We start from the raw sequence: 21,413 nt of genomic DNA, 5'->3' as shown, positions 1-21,413 counted from the left end.
ACATAGACAAGTACATTTTGTGTATGACAAGGTACAACATAAACAATATTGTATGTCCTACTGATAGAGTACATATATGCAGCTTTGCAATAAGAAAGATTTTGTGGTAAGATAATTGGTACATGTACGAGGAGATTTTTATTTTGTTTTTATTTTTTTTTTATTTGAATAAACCCATGCAGCTGAAATGTCATATTTACAAGATATTAAACATCTGACATGCTCAATGAGACATATCAAACTGAATACACATGTATAATATAGAGAATATTTGATAGAAAGTCCAGTGCAATTGTACAGTGATTTGAATTTTTTGGCGATCTTCCCTCATTTCTTCACTTAGCATAGATTTTAGATAAAAATTTAAACTCACTTACCATCAGAGACACAAATAAACTGTGTTACAAACATATGAATTTGAACGTTGATGTATGGCTTGTTTAACCCTTTCACCCCCGGTTCCCTGTGTACAGGTCCAACTTTACCATAGAAAACAATGGATTTGGGACAAACCATGGTGGTGAAAGGGTTAAATATCATATTTTCCTGTTTTCTTTTTATGTCATGTACTTTTTTCAATACCAATTTCACTATTTGTTGCTGTCAATAGTCATACTTTATCTTTTTCCATAAACACATCTACAGTGGATAACACTCTAAACTTCAACCGTTACACCAGTGATATATGTCTGTGTTACAAACGAAAATTTGAATTTTGAATTTTCACTCCTTTAGATGAACATTTCCCAGCAAAGCAAGGAGTGTGTCCGAGCAGTGTATATAATGGAATTTGACAAATAAAGAATATTTAATAATCTACAAGAGTATTTCGGAATTTTTGTTATCATAAATGATTGTGCATTTGAGCTAGGAGGAGGACCGGAGATAAAGACTGTAATACGAGAGTGTAATTGACCTATCCATCTCTACATCGGATTTTAAATCAGATTGGGTGTCTAAAATAACCTTGATGTCTGTGGTTAGAGTCCCAGGGTAGGAGCTCTGGCAGTCTCTATGTGGACAGCGCCCTCTATGATAGGCAAATTTCAAAATGTCTGCGCCTATGTTCACGTGTGCCCTCGTAAGACAGTCATTCAATTTCACAGTTAAACACCGTTTAGGAGGACAGCTATCAACCGCATTCTGTACCAACCAAAACAGGAACTATAGCAGGAGGGGACTGAGAAGAAAACCTGTAAAGGTGATCCTTCCAGGCGCCGATAAAGCTGATGGCACAGGAAAACCAGTTCCAGCGACGACGACTGCGGAAGAGCGCTCTCAAAGTCATGGCCATAAAATCACGGCGCCAACGCGCGATGCCGTGAAATCTCCCCATAATGATTTATATTACGAAGATGAAGCCCCGCCAAAGTTCAAATTCGAAAGAGTTGGCCCAGATGATAGACGAGTAAGGTATGTGTGATCATGGATGTAAACGGTGTTGAGGGTTGATTTCTGCAATGATCATGACCCCTGATGACCGTATCGAACCATATATGATGCAGACGAGTCTCGACGGCATTCTCGAGGACCTTTTGATGAAGGGAAAACTGCTTGCTACATTTATACAGCTGGGAAGTAGGATGGTAGGATCGGAACGCGTGCATTAGAAACTTGGCATGGTCAATCTATCACTGTGCATGAGGCTTAGAGGCGGCAAGGGCATCAGGTCATTTAAGGTCAACGGATGAAGCGCTGTCGCTTTCGCAGACGCTAATGGCCCGCCATCAGTGCTGTACGGCAGAAGAGCTCCATCATTAGGGTTTCATTGTTTGTTAAAGTTAACTTGATGTGCCATCTCATTCTGAATCAAACATAGCATCACCTCTTAAATTTTAAAAATTCAGTGATTCTAGCATTAGATTTCACAGACTTCTGATGACAATTGAATCATTTCCTTGTCACGAATAGAAATTGAAATTTTAATCTCTTGCAATTTAACCCTACATCATGCAATTTTGATTAAAGAAGAAAGAAACAGAAAATGGAACTGTGGAAGACCAACATACATTATGGCCATACAACAATACCATCTTAATTTTCATCAAATTGTAACCTAAGTAAGTTTTTCAAGTCTGTCTGTTAATCCCTGTTGGTGAAGAAATAGAATGAACTATCTCATTTCTCAATGTCAGTCATATTTGAATGCCTTGTTTTTGTTTTTCCCATAAAGTAAAGGATGATTCATTATTATGCTTGAGGACAAGAAGGAAGGTTTTGCAAAGTAGTTGCAAATTTACTTGATTGTCCGTTGGAGCCTACGGCCTAAATATATCATTTCCACATTAGGGGTCACCCAGACCCTATTTCTGTGGCTGTCTGTGACTCATTCATTTCTTTGCATTTCATGAGTTTGTATATCAGGTGTGTATAAATCCTATAATTGTTGGCATTGTATCTTCCAACAAGCAAACAAAAAACAAAAACAAAAGAAAGATGTAGGTCAGAGTTTTGTCTGCATTTCTGAGATGTGTCTGTTCTACCTAATCAATTCATTAATACAGGTAATACAGACGTCATACGGCAGACAAATATACTATAAATATTTTCTGCAAGTTTCAAAGCGTAATGTCTTACAGTTGTAACATCAATCCACCAGTAACATTTTTGAACCAATAATTCCCCAACAGGAGAGTGTTAACATTGATGCGGTCAAGAAAATATCGAGAACAGACCAAGAAAGTCTTGTTGGAAGGTAGACGACTGATATCTGATGCTATTCTTGCCGGTGGAGAATGTAACACTGTTTACTTCAGTCGAGTTGAAAATTTGGAAGGTATTCCGTGGTATGACACAAAGGCAGAGTTTCTGAAGATTCCCTATAAGGAGGTGAAACTTTGGTCAGATGTCATTACACCTCAGGGAGTCTTAGGTACGGATGTCTTTCAATGTTCTTTCAATGTTTCAATGAAACTTGTGACAGTCAATTTGACAATATCTAAGGTTGGAGCCATTCACACACATAGGACAAGCTGGCATGTGAATGAGTAGGACAAGCTGGCATGTGAATGAGATTCATGCAGAAAAAAAGACAATAAGCCTCAGCGTCAGATTCAGACATATCAGTGCACGTCAACATCAACTTCAGAATCACATTTGATGGTTTATTTCCCTGTTTCTACCGGTTCTGGTAAATTTACTCTGTGGTCACGTTTGCAAAGGCAATTCTCTGTGACAAAGATAATCTGCATTCTTGGATACATCCTTAAGAAGTTCAGATGTCATACATTTTAGGCACTGTATTGTAGAGCAAGGATTACAGGACTGACATCAAATTTTTCTTTCCACATTAGCGGTGTTCTCCATGCCAACCTTTGAGTATTTCCTGTATGATTCACCAACGGAGACAATCCCTCTCACTGTGATCTGTGACAATATCAGAGAACCTGGAAACCTCGGGGCTTTACTCAGATCAGCTGTGGCTGCTGGTTGCAAGAAAATACTTGTAACAAAAGGTAACCAAAATTTTGATGTGAAATTTAGAGTTCCTCAAGTACTTTTCCATTACATATTTATCAGGATATAGGATCGCCTGTGTTATTTTGTTGAGATGAAACTTCTGTAAGTTATAACTGAGATAACTTATAGGGCAATGAAGTGAACTTCAGATGATTTTTGAATATTTTTTTCCCTTTGCATGTGAATTGCAAGTTCTTTTTCTACTTCCCAAAGCATGTTGAAATACCCATTGCTTAGCTTTTGACAACAGTGTTATACGTGTAGAATACAGTGTTATTATTTACATTTGAAAACTAGTTCACTCGTCAACAACATTGCAGTTTGCACATGTACAGGCTGAGTTGACAAGCTCAACACTCTGTATGTTAACATGCTTTGGGAGTAGAACAAGAAATTGTTGTTGACATACAAAACATAACAAGAGAATAATCATCAAAATTTACTGCTACTTTCCCTTTAAAACATACCAAATGTTTCTGCTTCGCTCATGCTTTCTGACTACTCAAAAGTTACTTCTTTGCAAATGCGTACTTTTTGTCAGGTACATCTTGATTTTACTTTGGAAATGTTCATTACTGTACTCAAAATATACCTTCTTTTGGGAATGCATACCTTCTTTGTCTGGTTGATTTTCATTTTCCTGGTTTGTAGGTTGTGTCGATATTTGGGATCTCAAAGTTCTGCGGGCTGCGGCAGGTGCCCATTTCAGGGCCCCAATCCACAACAACCTGACCTGGGAGAATGTTACAAATTACTTTGACGAGGACACAGTTGTGAATGTTGCCGACTGTAGGACCCCTGATGGAGTGGAAGAACTCATGCACGAGGATGCGTCAGTGAGAGATATCCGTGCTGATTTGCGAAACTTGAATAAAATGATGAAAACACTGCCAGATAAACTTGAGGAAGAAATAGAAATGGACAGAGAACAGAAATTAGAGGTTCTTCCATCAGAAAATTTCTACAATGTGGACTGGACAAAAAATGCAGCAATTGTAATTGGTGGTGAATCACACGGACTCAGCAAAGAGGCGGTTCAATTGAGCGATGAGTCTTATGGATGTAAAGTACACATACCAATGACCAGAGGAATGGATAGTTTAAATGCTGCCATGGCAACCAGTATTATTGTCTTTGAAGCCAAGAGGCAGTGGTTGAATCACATTGCTAGGAAACAACATTGAGTCTATAATATGAACTTGAATTTCTCAACACTAAATTTTTAATGTAGCCATGGTTTCACTTGGTTAACTTCTTGCACATGGACTGGCAACAGGCCTGGTTCAGTTGATAGTGTCTATGCAAATGAGGGCTTGGCTGTCTGACTGTTCAGCACTTGTTTTCTCATATCACAGTGAGTCATCGCCACACTTGAATCAAAATGGCGGACAAGGGACGTCGATCCCGATGTAACTGCATGGTTCAGTTGTGGGCGCAATAGTTGCAACTTTCTGATTTTCTGAAAATGTTGTAATAGTCATTTCTTATTAATAATTGTATCAAATCTTGATGAAATACAACCATAATTACCAGTGTTTGTTCTAACACGTACAATGCAAGTAAAGTTACGTTGATTGGCATTGTGTGAGTTTTTCTTTACGTAACTCTAATTTTTCGACCACCCATCAAGAGATGATATTTTTTGGAACTCTATCAATTCGACTGTTTCAATATCATAATTATTTTTTTCTGGTCGAATTGTTGGAGTGATCACGGTATTTAGCCAATCATCATGATGAACAGGAAAGGCACGTCTTCAGTGTGAGGTAAACAGACAAAATGTTTGAGTCATCATGAGTGAATGGCTAAAAAATATACATCTTTAGAGAATCACCAGCAGCTGTATGTGCTTCATCTTGTGATATGCAGTGAACCACAACAGCAACATGAGACATTTTGTTAATGTTAGTTTTATTACCATTCACCAGTATAAAAATATATATATATTTACAACTCTGAGTTGTTTCTACTGCAGCTTTATCAGAATCTTGATCATGATTCATCCTTTTCCATTTTTATAATTACGGATTCAGATTGGAAGTGGAGCTTGCCAAGTCTCTGAATTTAGCACAATATCTTGTGAGACCTTGACTTGTTGTATCACATCAAAATTTAAATGTGGATGTTTCATTGAAAATACACTGGAAAGCTTCAAACTGCATCATTTTACATCCATCAGTTGAAATTATCACCGCAATTGCAATAAAAAGCTTTATATGCACGACATAATTTATCTTTGGTATAGTCATATCGCCAAAGCATATCCAAACACAGGAAAATATAAAGTGAAAGATAAAGCTTGGCAAGATCATTCTTTATATAGACAGATGACATTTGATGAATGAGGCCAACTTGGTGTTGGAACATCAAATGTGGAAGAATTTGCACATGTGAAAATAGTGATGCTACCCTCGTCAGAGCAAAATTTAAATACAAAGTGAGATCTGAGAAAAATATTCTGCTAAAGGGGGGACAAAAATATTGGACAAAGAAGTTCTCCACCTTTGCTAAAGATTCAAGCTTTGCTGAATGTTGTATTGTGTGTGTTATTTTGATAATAATACCGATATACAAACATCCCTAGAAGGTATAAAAAACACTCCTTGATCAAAAACTATGAAAAATGACAAAATTATGGTCAATCATGCTGCCCTTTGGTTGATAATTCACAATAAAATGTTTGATTAGTCCCACACACCATGGTTGATAATTCATCATAAAATGTTTGATTACTTCCACACCATTTGTTACTATGGTGATAACATTCTCTTCACTGACTGAAACATCTACGTAAACATGCCGCTATGACCACAGTACAGTAAACCACAATTCTGTTTGATTTGTACATTAGTGTTCTTATAACTTTTAAGTTCTGCATAAAAGCAATAATGTTAAGTCTCAATATAATTGATTCTTTTTATATTTACTAAAGGTATGTTGAGCTATTTCAGTATAAATTTCAAAGAAACCGTAAAATAACCATGAAAGTCACATTCTGCAGGTACTACAAATGCCATACTTTTGGGTAGCAAGTTATGAAAAACTGAAGGGGTCATTCTCTGAGAAAAGTAAGCATGTAAACTTTTGTCTTTTCTGTTTGGAAAAAATCAATATCCGTTTGTTTCATAAAACAAGTGCAACCAATGGAAAATTTTACAAAAATGCCGTCTCTCCTCTCTCAATCAAGCATACTTTTCTAAACCATTTAAAATGGGAATAGAGAAGAATGGTGTCCTTAAAAGTATGTTTTCAGAATTTTTTACAAGTCCAAGACTTTGTTTACACATGGGAGACAAATCATGATGCATTGTGGGAAATCTCTAGTACTGTGTGGACAGAGGAAGTATCTATATTTAATCCCATATACCGCTTGCAGCTATGGCAATTGCATTGTCTTCACTAACCACTCTGTACTGGAACGTCCACATAGCATTTGTGAAAGCCACTGCAATAGAATGAGATGGATTCTATGGTAAAAAATCACACAGCTGGTTTATTAATATCATAAAACTACATAGTCTCAATCAAGTGCCCATCAACTGGCTGCATCAAGGATGTTTCAAAATCCATAAACGTGGTAGGTACTAGGTGTATATGAAACTATTCAGTGTTCTGACATCAGGGTTTTCTATGGTGGCAATACAAGTATAAGAGTCTTGTCTCGGCAATCAGAAGCTTAATCTGTGCTACAACATGCAAAGCCAAGTTACAACTGTGAGCTGCTGGAGACAAAACTACCCACTTTGTCTGTGTCTGTGATGATATGTACACAGTAAACTTGGTGGGAAGTGGCTTCAAAATTGAGGGTAGGTTTAGGTTTGTCACTGAGGTCAAAGGTTATGATGTCTCAACAGAAGTTTTTGTAGTAGAAGATGGCTGGTGTATCTCTTGTTAAGCTTTGACAATAAATCTGGCACCATGTGTACTAATGATGTCACACAAATGGACAATGTTCTTACACTGTGAAACATTGTGATTTTAGCCAAAATAAATCCAATTTTTACTTGCGTATACTTGTGGCGTAGGTCAAATTGCTCTGGAAAAGTTGTAATCTTTTACCTTCATTGATATGGTTGGCGAAATGCAGTAAGAGAAACTGGCTGAGAAATAAACATTAATATCTCAGGCCAGTGTCAAATTTTAGGATGTTGGATGCAGAAATGAAATCAACTGTAAACTTACAAATTTCTCCTGGATACAGAGTTGCTGTTAGTGTAGAGCATGACTTATTACAGAGTTCATCAGGGGTCAGCCTGACCTCATATTGACCTCTAACTTGGGCAAACCAGGTCATTGATGAGCCATCATGCAAAGCCTGTAAAGAATTGACAAGAAATGAGAGTTAGAGATATGCAATTTTCACATGTGCATAGATAATATGGAGTTATAGGATAATTCTTTAACGACAGGATAATGAAAGATTGATTTCACAAAATCTCAATAGACAACTTTATTTTGTTCCCTTAAAACAGGGACTTATCAATCAATAAAGCATTAACAACTCCAATTATGAAAAGGTAATTTGCTTAACTTTATTCTGTTTTGATTCAAAACCATGGATTATTGGATTATTTAAATAGAGGTTTTCCATGAGAGAGCCATATCATATTGAAGTTATTTTTATGAGAAGCAAGTGGAGTGATATCTATAACATGCGGTAACTGAGACTTACAGTGTCCAAAGTTGCATCAGATTTTTTCTCAGACTTTTTCACTCCTGAGTCTGTGAATACGAAGTTGGAAGACATCATTTCAACCATTGGTGGAATAAAATATGGCCGTGAATAGTAGGAACGGAAGATTTTGACTGGCTTGTCATTGCAATTTTGCCACTTCATGTGCCACTCAGTAAGGGATCCATTCTTGATTTGACGGAGGATTGGTTTCAGATATGATTGGTTTGGAACCGTATGGTGAAATGCACAGATGTTTGAACGATTCAACACTGGATTCTCAAGGTACAACTGAAACAGTTAATACAGCACAAGTATTAGTTTGTGGTTTACCAAGCTGTTGATTCCAAAAGACGTCACAATAGGCATTTGTGACGACTGATATTTTATCAATCAATCAATCACTTGATTGGCCATCAACACATTATGGAGCCTGGTGATGGAAAAATACCAAAGCTGAAAGTTAGATTGACAAACCAATGTATGAAGTGATGTTTGGAGGAGGAATTACAGTACTTGAAATGTATTTCACAAGAGGTAGTTTGTCCTTCTGAGGAAAGATTTGGATGAACTACTCAAAAAACTAGCTCTGTACAAACTTGTAGAAGAAAATAGAACATCTTAATAAATGCTGTAACATCTTGGTATAAAGTGCTGTATTTTGGACAATTCATCCTCAACTAAAGAAAATACACTCAAAAATTACCTCAGCTATGTAATCAATATCAAACTTCTTGAGAGCAGCCCAGCTTGCCATTGCATCTGTGACAATAACAGGGACATGGTTGTACAAGAAGTCTTCAGTTATTTCAGTATGAGTAACTTCATCAAGCTTCTCTATCTCCAGGACACCTTCACAGCCCTGCAGAGGAAGACAACATTTGAAGGTTTTGCAAGTTTATTAACCCTTTGAGTGCCGCAATTTTTTCCCACCAAAATTTTAGTACAACATTTTATCAGTTTTTGTGAATTTTTCTGTAATTTTCTTGATAATTTTGGACCAAATAGACATCATATTCTATTTGCTACAGTTTGTTATTAAAATTTTGGCAAAAATCTGGGAAAAATTTACTATGGTATATTTCATAGAGGTGACAAAAATTGACTTTGGTGCTTAAAGAGTTACCGGTAAGCTCTGACAACTGTCACAATTGAATAAATTTCTTTCACATGAACAAGTTTAGTTAAACTTTTCACAAAGTACATGGATGTCAAATAACTCCCTTATATAAATGATAAAATTTTATTGTGTCGCTGGATGCTTTGCTTTCTGGCAAGTGTAAATGATGTGGCTTTTAGAAGAAAAATTATTTCATAAATTATTTTTTCTAAATAAAAACAATTCTGTCACATTTTTAAATATTCAAGCAAATCAGATACAACGATCTGACATTAGGATTTCATCTGTTACAGTGCACAAATATTTTACATCGGAGATATATGCACATACAGTATGTAAACAACCTCAGAATATGATATGTGGAAATATCAAAATATAGGGGCAATATTACCATCTTTCAATGTTACTTTTACTTATACGCATTGAGATTTATTACTCTAATCGCACAAGTCCAGTTATTTGCTGTCAAAGGTCTAGGCGTGAGACAGTTACAATTTGATGAAGTAATTTTTGATATGTCACAAATTTCTCTGATTTTCCAAGTTGTGACTGAGTAGAAATTAATTAATATGTAAACATTTCTTCAGGTACTACTCACATTTTTAGTGAAAAGCTCTAAATACGCAACTTTGGATGTGAAACATGGTTGAAAATGGATACCAGAAAGTGTTGATAAAGATGTCAATAGTAGATGACAAGAGACACATCACACATGATGCTTTACGCTATCAGATTTACATGTATGTCAATAAAATACCTTCAAAGGATTCTGATCAAACTGGAGTGCATACTCGTGTATATCATATAACTCATTCTCACCTCACAGTCTGATTCATGGAGATTAACTTGAGTGTAGAAGGGGTTTTCTATCAGACAATCTTCTTCAAACATGTAAGTCCAGTCCCAGTACTTCAAAGTCTGTGGAAATTAGAGAAGTGTTCATGAACAAGGAACTTCCCCTATAAAAGCTAGATTATTGTAAATCTATGCAAATGTCAAAAAGCCACGCTACTGATCAGATATGCTGTGTTTGGTCTCAGAATCCCATAATTTTGCCATGTTTCAGGCATTCATTGTCATTAAATCTTGCATATGATGTCTGTGAATATATTGTGACTAAACTTGAGTTGAAATAAACTGAAAAAAAAAATTCTGGTTTTTGTCGGAGAATGCATGTTTCAAAATGTGTTCCGTGTGCGACCATTTGACCCCTCTTTGCATATGTCACGAAAGTGCGAAAGTGCCCATCATGATTATTCAAATTTATCATATAGTCAAAGCGATGCTATGAGAATTCAAAAATTCCCACCCAGTGTATGCAAATGGCTGCATCATCAGTAATCCACCTATTATGAGCTTACAGTCCTGTAACTTACTGTTTAACAATATAAATACTAAAAGGGAAACTAGTAACTTTTGATGTTTTAATTAGTTTTGTTCCGAAAAACACAGGCATGTTCTTATTCTTCTCGCCAGGGTACTTTGAAAAACAAAGCAGTAGTCTTGTCAAAGTAATCAAAGTGCTTTGTACAATATGCAAAATGTTATTGCTGATAAATGAGTTTCCATCCAGACCAGCAGTGTTATAAGTTGTTAACAATAACCTTGCACATTACACATATTGAACAGTGCGTGTTTTGACATGATTTTGGGAGTGACACAAAAAGGTCAGTTTTACAGTCTGAATAATAATATTGGGAAAGACATCGAAAGTTACAGCTAATGGAGCTTTAATTAAATAAGGTTGATCTAAATATCAGGTTTCACAGCCATTCCACCCCTCAACCCCTTGCATGACCACTATTACTGAATAGTACCGAAAACATTATTGACTTTAAACCGATACGTAATTTTGAAAATTCAAGGTGTTGATCTAAATGCAAAACTTTTGCACTCGTTTTCCAAGCAAACCTGTCTTTTTGAAAATTTCACGACAGATAATTTGACATATCTAACGATAGGATGAAGCGACAAAAGAATCCCCTGGATTCTAAATATGTCTACTACATCAAATTTTGTTATCAAAATCACAAATGTGTCCTATCTAGAGACTTACTGATGGACGCCATCTCTATAAAAACCTTTCAGTAGCCCTAGCGAGTGCTGCAGACCCTATACTGAAGTTGATAGAGAATATTGCTGTCAGCAAAACATCAAAAAAGGGGCATGAATGCAATTCTTCAGAAAAGTAAACTGAAACCCTGAAAGGCTACAGCCCCGTTGACTCCAAATATGTGAATTTAATAACAGCATGCAGGGGTGATAATTTGCCAACATACAATAACCAATAACACAGCGTATTCCTAGTGAAAATGTTATGCATGCACTTAATAATACTTAAACTCCACTAATGTATCTTTTCTTAATAATTTCTAGAATTTGCAAGAAACTGATAAATCATGCACAGAATTATATTTTGAATACCTTTACATCTATAGTGATAGTAGCCTTTATATAATAAATACTGAGCATAAAACATCCTTTTTGAAAGCGTACTCATTACAACAAGTTATATAATTAGGTCTTTGCCAATGCCACAGAAAGTTTACAATTAAAGTTACGGATATAAATGCATGACTGCCACTAACATGATTTCATCCATTATTTCACTAAACTACCTGGAAAAAGTCAGAGCTGCTGCCCACTGGCTGAATCTAAACTACTATAAGAACAGTTGGCCAATTAGGAAAAAGTTACTATAAAATTAAAAATTTAAAGTCCAGAATGCAAAAATTTAATTCAGTTCAGGTGCACGATGTGCACGTTTATTTGCATTTCAAAAATTTAATTCTTCCTTTGTAATAATAATTGTAATTGTCTCTGATTTTTTTGATACTGCAACACACTATTTATGAATCTTAGTCACAAAATTAAAATTACGGTATGAGAAGCCTGATACTTCCTTGATTCTGCAATGAAAAATGGCATTTAAAAGCAAATAATATATTATGAAGGGTGCTTTTAGGGTTTTTCCCGTTTGCCTCTTTTTAATTATGTCGAACCAACCATACAATATCATCATAGCAATAGGTCTTATTATTGTCCCTTCTGAAATCTGAGAAAGAAAGAAATATATTAGAACACCCTCATAATCAGTACGAGTAAATTTGGTAAAAAGTGGAAATGCAAATTTAGGCTAACAATAAAAATCGTACAGCGATAGCTGTGGAAATGCAGATAGCTGTCTGTGGCAGGGTAAGCAGTGTCTATGTGGGTTCATGAACCTGAGATTGTTCACAAAGGGAGTTAGGCTGCGCTCAAAAAAAGTGGTGGGGTGGCGGCTGGAGGAATCATGATTGAGATCTTATTTTTTTTCAGATCCCCCCTCAATACCCTCAAAAATTTCCAAGTCCCCCAAGTCTATATGATCAAAAATTTTCTCCCCCACCCCTAAATTATCATATAAACATGTATTGTGTAGCTCTGCATGCATATGTTCAACACTACCTCTTATCAGCGAGTTGTAGAGCCATATATCTTGGGCAAATTCTTAAATTCAGGTACCCCCTATAGGCAGAGCAAAACTTTTAAGTCCCCCCTCGACTATCCCCAGAATTTTCGAACTCCCCCCCCCCTGAATTCCTCCAGCCCCCACCCCTCACCATTATTTTTGAACGCGGCGAGGGAATGAGCAATAATTAGAGTTCAGGCAGGTATAAATCATTTTACTGAATTACACTCACTGACTTAGGTTTATTTTGCCATTCAAAGTCCCGCCCCAAGATGGGTCGTCGTAAATTTACCAATTTTGCATATCACACGGCCCGCAACTTGAAGTACTAGGTACGTGGAGGTGTACGTGGCAGGGTTGACCTTCAGACGACCCATATTTTCTACACAAATCACCATATACTCTCACCTGTAATTGTGCATATCGTGCATAAGCCCATACAAAATTAAAAACTGGGTCACAGTAATAAAGGAACCCGAGTAAGGAAAACACCAGAAGCAGTTTCAAAGCCCTGCTTTTCCATTTCTTGCGATTCGATTCTTTCAGAAAGTTCAGAACTGGACTTGCACAACTTTCTATTTCCGCATCGCTGTAACCTGCCTGCAGGCAAAACGAACGCAGTTGACGGAGTTCTTCGTCGATTATTTTTAGCTTGTCCTTCGATGGTAGCTTTTTCTGTTCACTTGTCGCTTCTGTAATATCTGGGAGAGATTCATGCTCTTCCTCTTTCTGGGACTGGGACTTTGCAGCAGCAGTGTTCCGCTTTCTGATTTCTGCCATTTTCGTCGCGGTAAGTCATGTGGTAGTCACATGACGACTTTTGACGAATCTGCTGTGAGTTGAATGGCTTCTTTGACCCGGAAGGCAAAAGCGTCAGAGGTCGACATCCGGGTGCGCATATTCCATCTTGTGTGTTGGTAAGGAAATCTGCTTCGCGAAATGACCTCTTACTGACGACAATATCAATGTTTTACGGCTAAAATTGATTTTATTTCTGTTTTAAGTACCCAGAGTTCATTTTGGGAAAGACTTACAACCTGAAAATCGGTATATTTTGATTCACGAAGTTTTGAGGTGTCAAATGCAAATGAATGAACGTGCAGTTCATCAAATCAACGCCGTACAGATCTGTCAAGTTGTTGTGTTCGAAGTTATCTTGGGTATCTGAGATTGGAAAAGTTCAAATATGTTATAATTTATATAGTAGTATATCTTCACTGTGTACCAAAGAGACCAACTATAGACCGTCGTGAGTCACATGTGACAGTATAGCCCCCTAACATGCCTGATCAGTGTGTGGATCTACCACTGTTGGCACAATTCTCAGAAACGATATGAAGACATCATCACTAGCAGATTTCTCATAATTGTCTCAATTCTATTCACAGGACTGCCAGGTCATCACGATGGCGACCAAGAGATCAGCCAGTGAGATGGAGGCATCCTCCCCAACAGCATCATCTAGTTCAAGATCAGATTGTCCGCCAACAAAGAAAACTATATTTGACCCTGTACAGATAGGGCCAGTATCATCACAGGTTGGGTCGCTACACATCTTGTAGAGAACTCTTTCACACAAATTTTAATTTTCAAGCAGCAAATATTCAAGTTGCAATGATGGTAGCAATGGATTGCTCAATATGTGGACGTCTTAGTAATGAGATGCTATCATACTACTGATTGAACCTCTGACATAGTCATTGCAGCCTAAACAAAGTGTTCATTCTTTCCAGTGCTCCTCATAAAATCTCAGCTTGGTCCAATATTTATGAAACTATCATAATACCACATTTTTTGCTACATCACAACATTTGTATCTAAAAGTAATGGAGAACTTTTAGTTGAGAAACTTCTTGTTTACGTTGTAAACCTCTTCCCTATGTTCACAACACAGGAAGAGATGGATATAAAAGTGCTGAAATTCCAAAACAAGAAACTCGCAGAGCGACTTGACCTCAGGAGAAGTATAGAAGAAGATCTGCGAGACAGAATACAAAGGCTAGAAAGAAGACAAGCTAATGATGAAGCTGTACTGTGTCTTTTGAACAGATACTGGTCTCAGGTAAACAAAAAATGACAAATTGCAAATTTTTAAATATTAGAGCTACTCAAAGTCCAAATAATATGTTAGCCAAAAGACACATCTATGCCATGAAAATGAAACAGAGTAAACACTCTTTGCAGCTTTTATGTTGCAAGTGAAATTCAACTACCATCTAGAGTATGAAATAGCTCTGGAAAAAGACAAGTTAGAGAGACACTACAGCAAATGGATATCAATTTTACACACAATTGTAGATAACTAAGCACTGTACTTCATTTAACTTAAGTAAGAGTTACTAAAGAAAATGGTACCACTAAAACAACTTAAATACAAAAATAAAGTCCAAATAATAAGCCTACAACCAGTTCCAAAAGTCTGCATGTATGCAGCAATGAAACTTGAAAAAAAAAGCCGTTGAGATTTTAATAGATTTTAACATGGAAACTATTAGACAAAAAGAAGGTATGTACTAAATTGTAGTTTTTGTATTTAAAATGAGAACAATTTTTACTGCCAGAGGAAGTGCTAGTCATGTAAGGGAATTAAAAATTTTTGAAAGTAAAAACTGTGTAAAGGAATTTCAAAAGCAAGGACTGGAATGGAAATGTGTCAGTCTTTGATGTTAAAAAACACCTAGTCAAGAACTGAAACTTTCAGATTGACTGTATAAGGTGAAATGTGTATCACAAACTTTAGAAAGGGCTTGGTTGTTTTAACCATTCTGCTAGCTCGATGAAGACATCGATGTACTCTTGAGGAGGTTTGATGAAGAAGAAGAGGCAGCCATGGAGACCCAACAACAAGATGATGAAAACAAAGAAAAAAATGAAGAAAACCAAGAAGAAATGAAAACGGAGACAGAAGCAAATTCAAGTACCAGTGAAAATGAAGAAAATAGTAAAGATAAAAGCAAAAAAGGTAAAGCACACACAGAAATGCAGATTATGCATGTGTGACATGTCAGAGGTGAAAATTTACTCTGAATAGATTGAGAGAAGCATTTGAGGGGGTGTTCTTTCAAAGATTACTTCGTGAATATAACCTATAGAAATAATGGCCTTTCCAGAACCTTCACCATCAAGGCAGTATTCATAGCTTTATAAATTATAATTCCAAGAAATAGAGTAAAAAGTACAAAGCTGTCTTGAAGAACAGAAATGGTTATTTAGTTAGCTCATCTTTTCACGTGCATTAATAGTGTACTGACCAAGTTGTTGATCACACTTCTAACTTTTGAAATTTTTCAAAACTTGAACACAACTTATTTCTGGTAAATATGACTTTGATTCTTCAAATCCAGAACCGTATAATTAGAATAATTACTGCAGTGGACTGATAACATGTTATTTCATTGTCAGGAAGTTAGGTAGACTTCTAGACAGTTGAATATATCCACTAAGTTATAAGTTATAAGTTATTGGTAACAAAGTTCAAGATTATAGATCCAATCTATACCCCCATGGAAAAGGAAGGTCATTTATCGAATATGAAGTTTAGCTGGTTTGAATGGCATTTCTATTTGTGTAGCATGTTTGGATGATAGGACAAGTACAGCACATACTGTGTCACTACATATGATACAGCTAGTGCACTTTGGTATACTGTAATTCCCAAGTTTTCACGTTGCAGCAAAAGACACTGTGATATCACCTATTTGTTGCACAAAAATGAGCTGCTAGTTTACATTGCTGATAACCTAAATGATGAAATCAGACATTGAACTTTTCCAGTCATCAAAAAAACTGTTTCTTTATTGTGACATCCTATAAATAAGTATAAATGTAAGTCACCTCATGATTTAGTTCAAAAATACCTCTTTTTCACCTCTTCAGATAATGCAGCGGTTGTGTCATTCCTTGCACTGCTCTCAAGCAGTGAGTCTGACGAAATAGAGCAACAGCTTCAACAAAGATCCATGTTCTCAAAGGAAGCCATATCAAAACTTATCAAAGTCTTTGACAAGCTACAACAAAAGCATGAAAAACTGGTTGAATCCATGCAAAGTAATGGTAAGTTCACAAAAAGAGAAAACTTTCTGAGCCAGTGTTGAGGATGGGAAACATATTATGAACTATATGCAGAATGTTCGTAAATGACAGACAACAGGAATTTAAGTATAGGCAATATTGGTGGGTGGTGAAAGAAGTCTTTCCTTATTTTCTCAACATCATCCTGTATATCTTGTTCTTTCTGCTGAGTTCTTTGAAATTGATAGCTTCATACAAAAAAATAGCCTTCGCTATGGGTGTCATGTGATGCTAAATGAATTCCTCTGAAACATCAAGAGGTTCTAGTGAATATAATTGAAAGTTTTTGTACTTGCAACAGTTGGAAATTTGACCTCTTTTTACATGCCTTTCCATTTATATATGTGTTTTAACTGTTACTATTTAACATCTTCAGACTCCTGAGCAACTTCATGGTACAAAAAGAAAAAAAAAGAAAAGCTTTTTCATTTGAGAGCGGTATTGTTCTCTTATATCGTGTTGATGATGTTGACACAGTTTTTTTTGACCACACCAAACATAATCCAGTATATAACGAATTTAGGAAAATTTTGTAGTATTCCCCATTAATCATGTGAAATACTTGTTAGGGTTGATGATTAGAGATACATCAGAAAAACTAAACAGGTTGCATTGACAGTAATGTGACCAGGCACTTCTTTGACTTGATGAGTTTGTTTATTTCTTTCTTTCTTTCTTTCTTTCTTTCTTTCTTTCTTTCTTTCTTTCTTTCTTTATTTATGTACTTTTTAATTTCAAATTCCAGATGAGCTAGATGACACAATCAAGTCAACAATGACAGACTTACAGAGTGAAAACAAAAGTTTACAGTCACTTGTCACTTCATTGCAAGAAACGCATCACCTGTCATCATTAAAGGTAAGTCCATACCAGTCGAATGCCCTTGACCAAATGAGAAACATGACTTGGCTCAGAAAAGGCATTTCAACACAGAAATACATGCTAATGATAAGTTCGATCCATAAAGGAAAATTATACAATTTCCATGCCATGTTTATCATAATACACAAATGATTACAAAACATTTTATTCTTGAAAGCAGTATCTTTGACGGATGTCATGATCTTTGATAGATCTTTGATAGACGATAGATGTCACTGGACATTGAGATCATCCATTATTATGTACACATTTTTAATTAGGTCAGATGTGCTATGGTTTGTGTGATGAAGTTTACCAAGACAATCTGAATAATGCAGCTTTAACCCTTCTCGTGCCGACTATAAAGAGTATGTTCAACGTATTTCCTATATGAGTATGTGATTACTCTTTATCATATAATACCCAGACAAATGGAAATAACATTGACAATGTTTACTTCTAAATGAGAGTAATTAAGGATTATTTCTCCACCACATAGTTTGCAGAGCAAACAGACAAGCTACAAGCAGCAGAGACCAAGACAGCAGAAATGAGTAACTTAGTTGACAATCTGCAGTATGACTTAGACAAAGCAAGGCAACGAGCTGACAAACTAGAAAATCTACTCAGTGATGCTCTCTCTAAACTAAAGATGTACAAAGACGCCGATGGTGCTGGAGGTGTGTCAGTCTCCCAAGGAAAGGTAAGGCTGTTAATTCTCATATGATCTCTGATTTGATCTGATTTTGTGTGAGATGATAGGATAATTTGTTCTGTTGTGTACATTGTATAAATAATATGTGATACCTAGCTATTGAAAAGTGATACATAGCTATTGAATACTGAAAAGAGATAGTGTGATTTGAATTGTAGTCCTTCGAGGAAGTTTCACTAAAGGTTTTGTATGTTGCTCAATTCAATCAATATCAAGGAGAATACTAGTAATATATAGCTCAGATCTATATGTATGTATGTCTCCCAAGGTATCTTTTTCTGATATTTATTGTTTATATTTTTCCATGGTCTGTATGTTTCAATTAGATTTTAGCCCTGAAATGTTATTTATTCAGTCATTATCTTTGATGATAGCATACGGGTACCCTCCGAATGCATCTGCTGTGCTCAAAATCAGAAACGGATTTTAATTGTTGGTTTCTAAGGATCAAATTCTTATACTATCATTTTTTTCTCTGCCTATAATGTCAGGGTCAATAATGACTTTTACTTTCAAAATAACATGTATTTAAAATGTTACAAGACAATGCAATTTTTATGTACCGGTATGTTTTATACTTTAAAATCTATCTCAGCTTGAGGAACTGAATTTTCAACTGAATGAGCAGACAGAGCTGGCATCCAACAGACTTGCAGAAATCGAAAAATTACACGAGAAGCTCCAAGAACTAATCAAAGAAAATGAAAAGCTTCAAATGGATGTAAGTTCCATCAGTGACATGAATGTCGCTTTTTTAGGTTAACATTTCTATGTTGAAGTGAAATTTCCCAACTTTTCAGAAGACAACGACTGTAAAAATTCATATGGGTGTAGTTGTATAGTTTTGTATGATATGTACTAGTAGGTTCTGGTGCAACTTATGTAATGATGTGAATGCCTTGATGTGTAAACTATGTTGATTCTTGTAATTGCATGAACCAAAATTTGTCAAAACTACACCCTGCTTTTACCTTCCTAAACATCCAGAACACACCCAACTTTACTTGTAAGTGTTTTGGCTCCAAGTTAGCTTTTAAAAAATTGTATTCAGTCCTACTACGGAAATAAGGTGTACAAGATCAGTATTGTTCAATTAAATATGTTCTTTTTTTTGCAGTTACAGCATATACCAGAAGAAGTTATTCAAGAGACTCCAGAGTTTAAAAACTTACAGTCACAGTTTTCAGTGTTGTTCAATGAAGCCATGCTAATGAAGTCACAGCTAGAAGACACTAGGAATTTATTGCAGTCTTTGAAGAATGCTCATCTACGGCAAATAGAACAAATGGAGGTTTGTTAGTTTGAAATATCCTTTCTTTAAAAGTAGAATGTGCCTAAGGGACAGATAATCGACTCAAACATTTACAATTTATTTGGGCTCATTGTTTAAAGGGACATTATTTGTATCTTTTGACCTTATATTGTTGCAAACGAGCAGTTGATAATGTTGTTCGATTTACTGAAAGATGTCTAAAAAAGGGTCAACCATAGACAACTTCCATCCCGTTTGCGTACACTGTATAGAAAAAACCTTGGGTTTATGGTGGGCTACTTTTAACCTCAGAGTTGGCAAGGTTGACCTAGTACCTGCGATCAGACCACACTGCTAACTGCTATCTGGGCCGCTGTAAGCATCCATGTGTAAAAAAAAAATAAACCACGCGAAGTGAAAGTCAAAAGCGCAGTATTGCAGTTTCGGAATTCCCTATTGCCGATGCCATTTGCTCAGTTACATTTTGACGGTCAGTTTTTCATGGAGCTCTTGACGGCCAATCCTGCTCTTAGATACACTATTCTTTGCTGCTAGAGAGCACATTTTATAATGGGCATTTAAAATGCCTACAAGAAGTCGACAACAAGGCCTATAGTGGCGGATTTTTTCGTCTTGTTTGTTCCTCCATATGCATATGTAGACTTGCCCAAAGCCTGTGGGCATAGAAATGTGAAAACAGAGTAGAATGAAGAGATAAACTTAAGAAGACAGTCACATTATTGTCGAGGTGATCGCGAAATTGAAGCAATGTACTTTGGCGGCTGACACATACATCATGTACATTGTTGGGTGAAAGCCAGCTCTGCATGGCAGGGCTGTGCCAAATCGCTGGCAGTACCTCGGTTGCGGTGTGCAGTTTCTCCACCAAAAACAACTCATTTTTAATCCCAAGCTTGCATTGAGTTTCGTTTTCGAGCACAACGACCTCGCCTGGGTACACGATTATCTCTGCGTACAGGTCTGTGTGTTCCCGGCGTTATACGGCGTGGAGGCCGTATAACGCCGGGAACACACAGACCTGTACGCAGGGCTTAGGTAAAACGAACGAACGTAATGGCAAGAAAATGCCCTAAAACTCTTAAAAGTTGATGAAGATTTGCTAACGATCAAATGCACAGGAAATGCATTACTCTGTACCTGTTTCACTATCACCACAGCAATCTGACATCGTTTTAGTTTTACCATTGACCCAATTGCGTCCATGGTTTTATTTGTTTCACAGTCCGTGTCATCGATACTAAAATCAAACTTACAAGCAAATGCCCTGTTTAGTTTCACTATTTGACAGTAGTTTGTGAGACGTGCATTTGTTTATGCGCCGTGTGCTCCTCGATAAATCCATTGTACTGAAGTTGGTGTGTAGGTCACAGGCCGTTCACGTTCCAGCTGTACTTTGATGATTGACATATGTGTAGTAATACTGGTCATGTGCTTGGGTTCAATAATGGCGGTTGGTTCAAATCGCCCTGACGCCCTTACTAACATTGAACCTTGCCGTAAAGAGCAAGAGGGTGGTTTTACATATCCTTGAAGCCGTCCATAGTCACAATTTAGGTCTCCTATTGATTTGACCAGGGATTTCAGTCATCGAAAAAATGAAAAAAGTCAAAAGATACAAATAATGTCCCTTTAAGTTTATGGGACAAATGAAGTCCTTACAATCTTGTTTTTTTGAAAAGCAAAATCCAATTTTTCCCCCTAACATAGGGGCAGCAGCCATTTTGAATTTCAAATTGTGGTAAAACTTATCTCGAGACCAAAAATTTGTGCTGTGACCCCATATTTTGATTC

General features: G+C 36.4%; 3 protein-coding genes across 4 annotated transcripts in view; 2 read left to right on the top strand and 1 right to left on the bottom strand.

Annotated features, from left to right (window-relative positions):
- The first annotated feature begins 1,032 nt into the window (after positions 1 to 1,032).
- LOC139144834 (rRNA methyltransferase 3, mitochondrial-like) lies at positions 1,033 to 4,729 on the top strand. Its single transcript, XM_070715628.1, has 4 exons — positions 1,033 to 1,413; positions 2,631 to 2,872; positions 3,294 to 3,455; positions 4,111 to 4,729. The coding sequence occupies exons 1-4, from the start codon at positions 1,052 to 1,054 to the stop codon at positions 4,641 to 4,643; spliced, it is 1,299 nt and encodes a 432-aa protein (XP_070571729.1). The 5' UTR covers positions 1,033 to 1,051; the 3' UTR covers positions 4,644 to 4,729.
- A 624-nt stretch (positions 4,730 to 5,353) lies between these two features.
- LOC139144835 (uncharacterized) lies at positions 5,354 to 13,528 on the bottom strand. Its single transcript, XM_070715630.1, has 6 exons — positions 13,111 to 13,528; positions 10,071 to 10,169; positions 8,838 to 8,993; positions 8,132 to 8,422; positions 7,642 to 7,774; positions 5,354 to 6,904 (listed from the first exon to the last, which is right to left on the bottom strand). Exons 1-6 carry the CDS (start codon positions 13,480 to 13,482, stop codon positions 6,813 to 6,815), a joined length of 1,143 nt encoding a protein of 380 aa, XP_070571731.1. The 5' UTR covers positions 13,483 to 13,528; the 3' UTR covers positions 5,354 to 6,812.
- The window catches only part of LOC139144833 (E3 ubiquitin-protein ligase BRE1A-like), a 26,728-nt gene continuing 18,803 nt past the window's right edge, over positions 13,489 to 21,413 (top strand). Inside the window, exons 1-9 of one of the 2 annotated variants that reach the window (XM_070715626.1) lie at positions 13,489 to 13,619; positions 14,091 to 14,240; positions 14,597 to 14,764; positions 15,475 to 15,664; positions 16,579 to 16,755; positions 17,519 to 17,631; positions 18,134 to 18,337; positions 18,945 to 19,070; positions 19,467 to 19,640. In XM_070715626.1, the coding sequence (XP_070571727.1) occupies positions 14,109 to 14,240; positions 14,597 to 14,764; positions 15,475 to 15,664; positions 16,579 to 16,755; positions 17,519 to 17,631; positions 18,134 to 18,337; positions 18,945 to 19,070; positions 19,467 to 19,640 (1,284 nt within the window). In that variant the 5' untranslated portion in view covers positions 13,489 to 13,619; positions 14,091 to 14,108. Of the gene's footprint in view, positions 13,620 to 13,724; positions 13,750 to 14,090; positions 14,241 to 14,596; positions 14,765 to 15,474; positions 15,665 to 16,578; positions 16,756 to 17,518; positions 17,632 to 18,133; positions 18,338 to 18,944; positions 19,071 to 19,466; positions 19,641 to 21,413 lie in introns of those variants that run through there. The other variant, XM_070715627.1, reaches the window with a different exon arrangement.

The sequence above is a fragment of the Ptychodera flava genome, chromosome 12, assembly GCF_041260155.1.
Source record: "Ptychodera flava strain L36383 chromosome 12, AS_Pfla_20210202, whole genome shotgun sequence".
Taxonomy (NCBI): domain Eukaryota; kingdom Metazoa; phylum Hemichordata; class Enteropneusta; family Ptychoderidae; genus Ptychodera; species Ptychodera flava.
This window is presented reverse-complemented; position numbering and strand designations above follow the sequence as displayed.

What these genes read in the sequence shown, in the direction of transcription:
- LOC139144834 (XM_070715628.1), top strand. Translation starts at nt 1,052, where the DNA reads ATGTCTGCGCCTATGTTCACGTGTGCCCTCGTAAGACAGTCATTCAAT. An exon ending in CCAGATGATAGACGAGTAAG is followed by an intron (nt 1,414 to 2,630) that starts GTATGTGTGATC and finishes ATTCCCCAACAG; the next exon opens with GAGAGTGTTAACATTGATGC. An exon ending in GAAAATACTTGTAACAAAAG is followed by an intron (nt 3,456 to 4,110) that starts GTAACCAAAATT and finishes CCTGGTTTGTAG; the next exon opens with GTTGTGTCGATATTTGGGAT.
- LOC139144835 (XM_070715630.1), bottom strand. Translation starts at nt 13,482, where the DNA reads ATGGCAGAAATCAGAAAGCGGAACACTGCTGCTGCAAAGTCCCAGTCC. An exon ending in TCCATGAATCAGACTGTGAG is followed by an intron (nt 8,994 to 10,070) that starts GTGAGAATGAGT and finishes CTTCCTCTGCAG; the next exon opens with GGCTGTGAAGGTGTCCTGGA. An exon ending in TCTGTATCCAGGAGAAATTT is followed by an intron (nt 6,905 to 7,641) that starts GTAAGTTTACAG and finishes ATTCTATTGCAG; the next exon opens with TGGCTTTCACAAATGCTATG.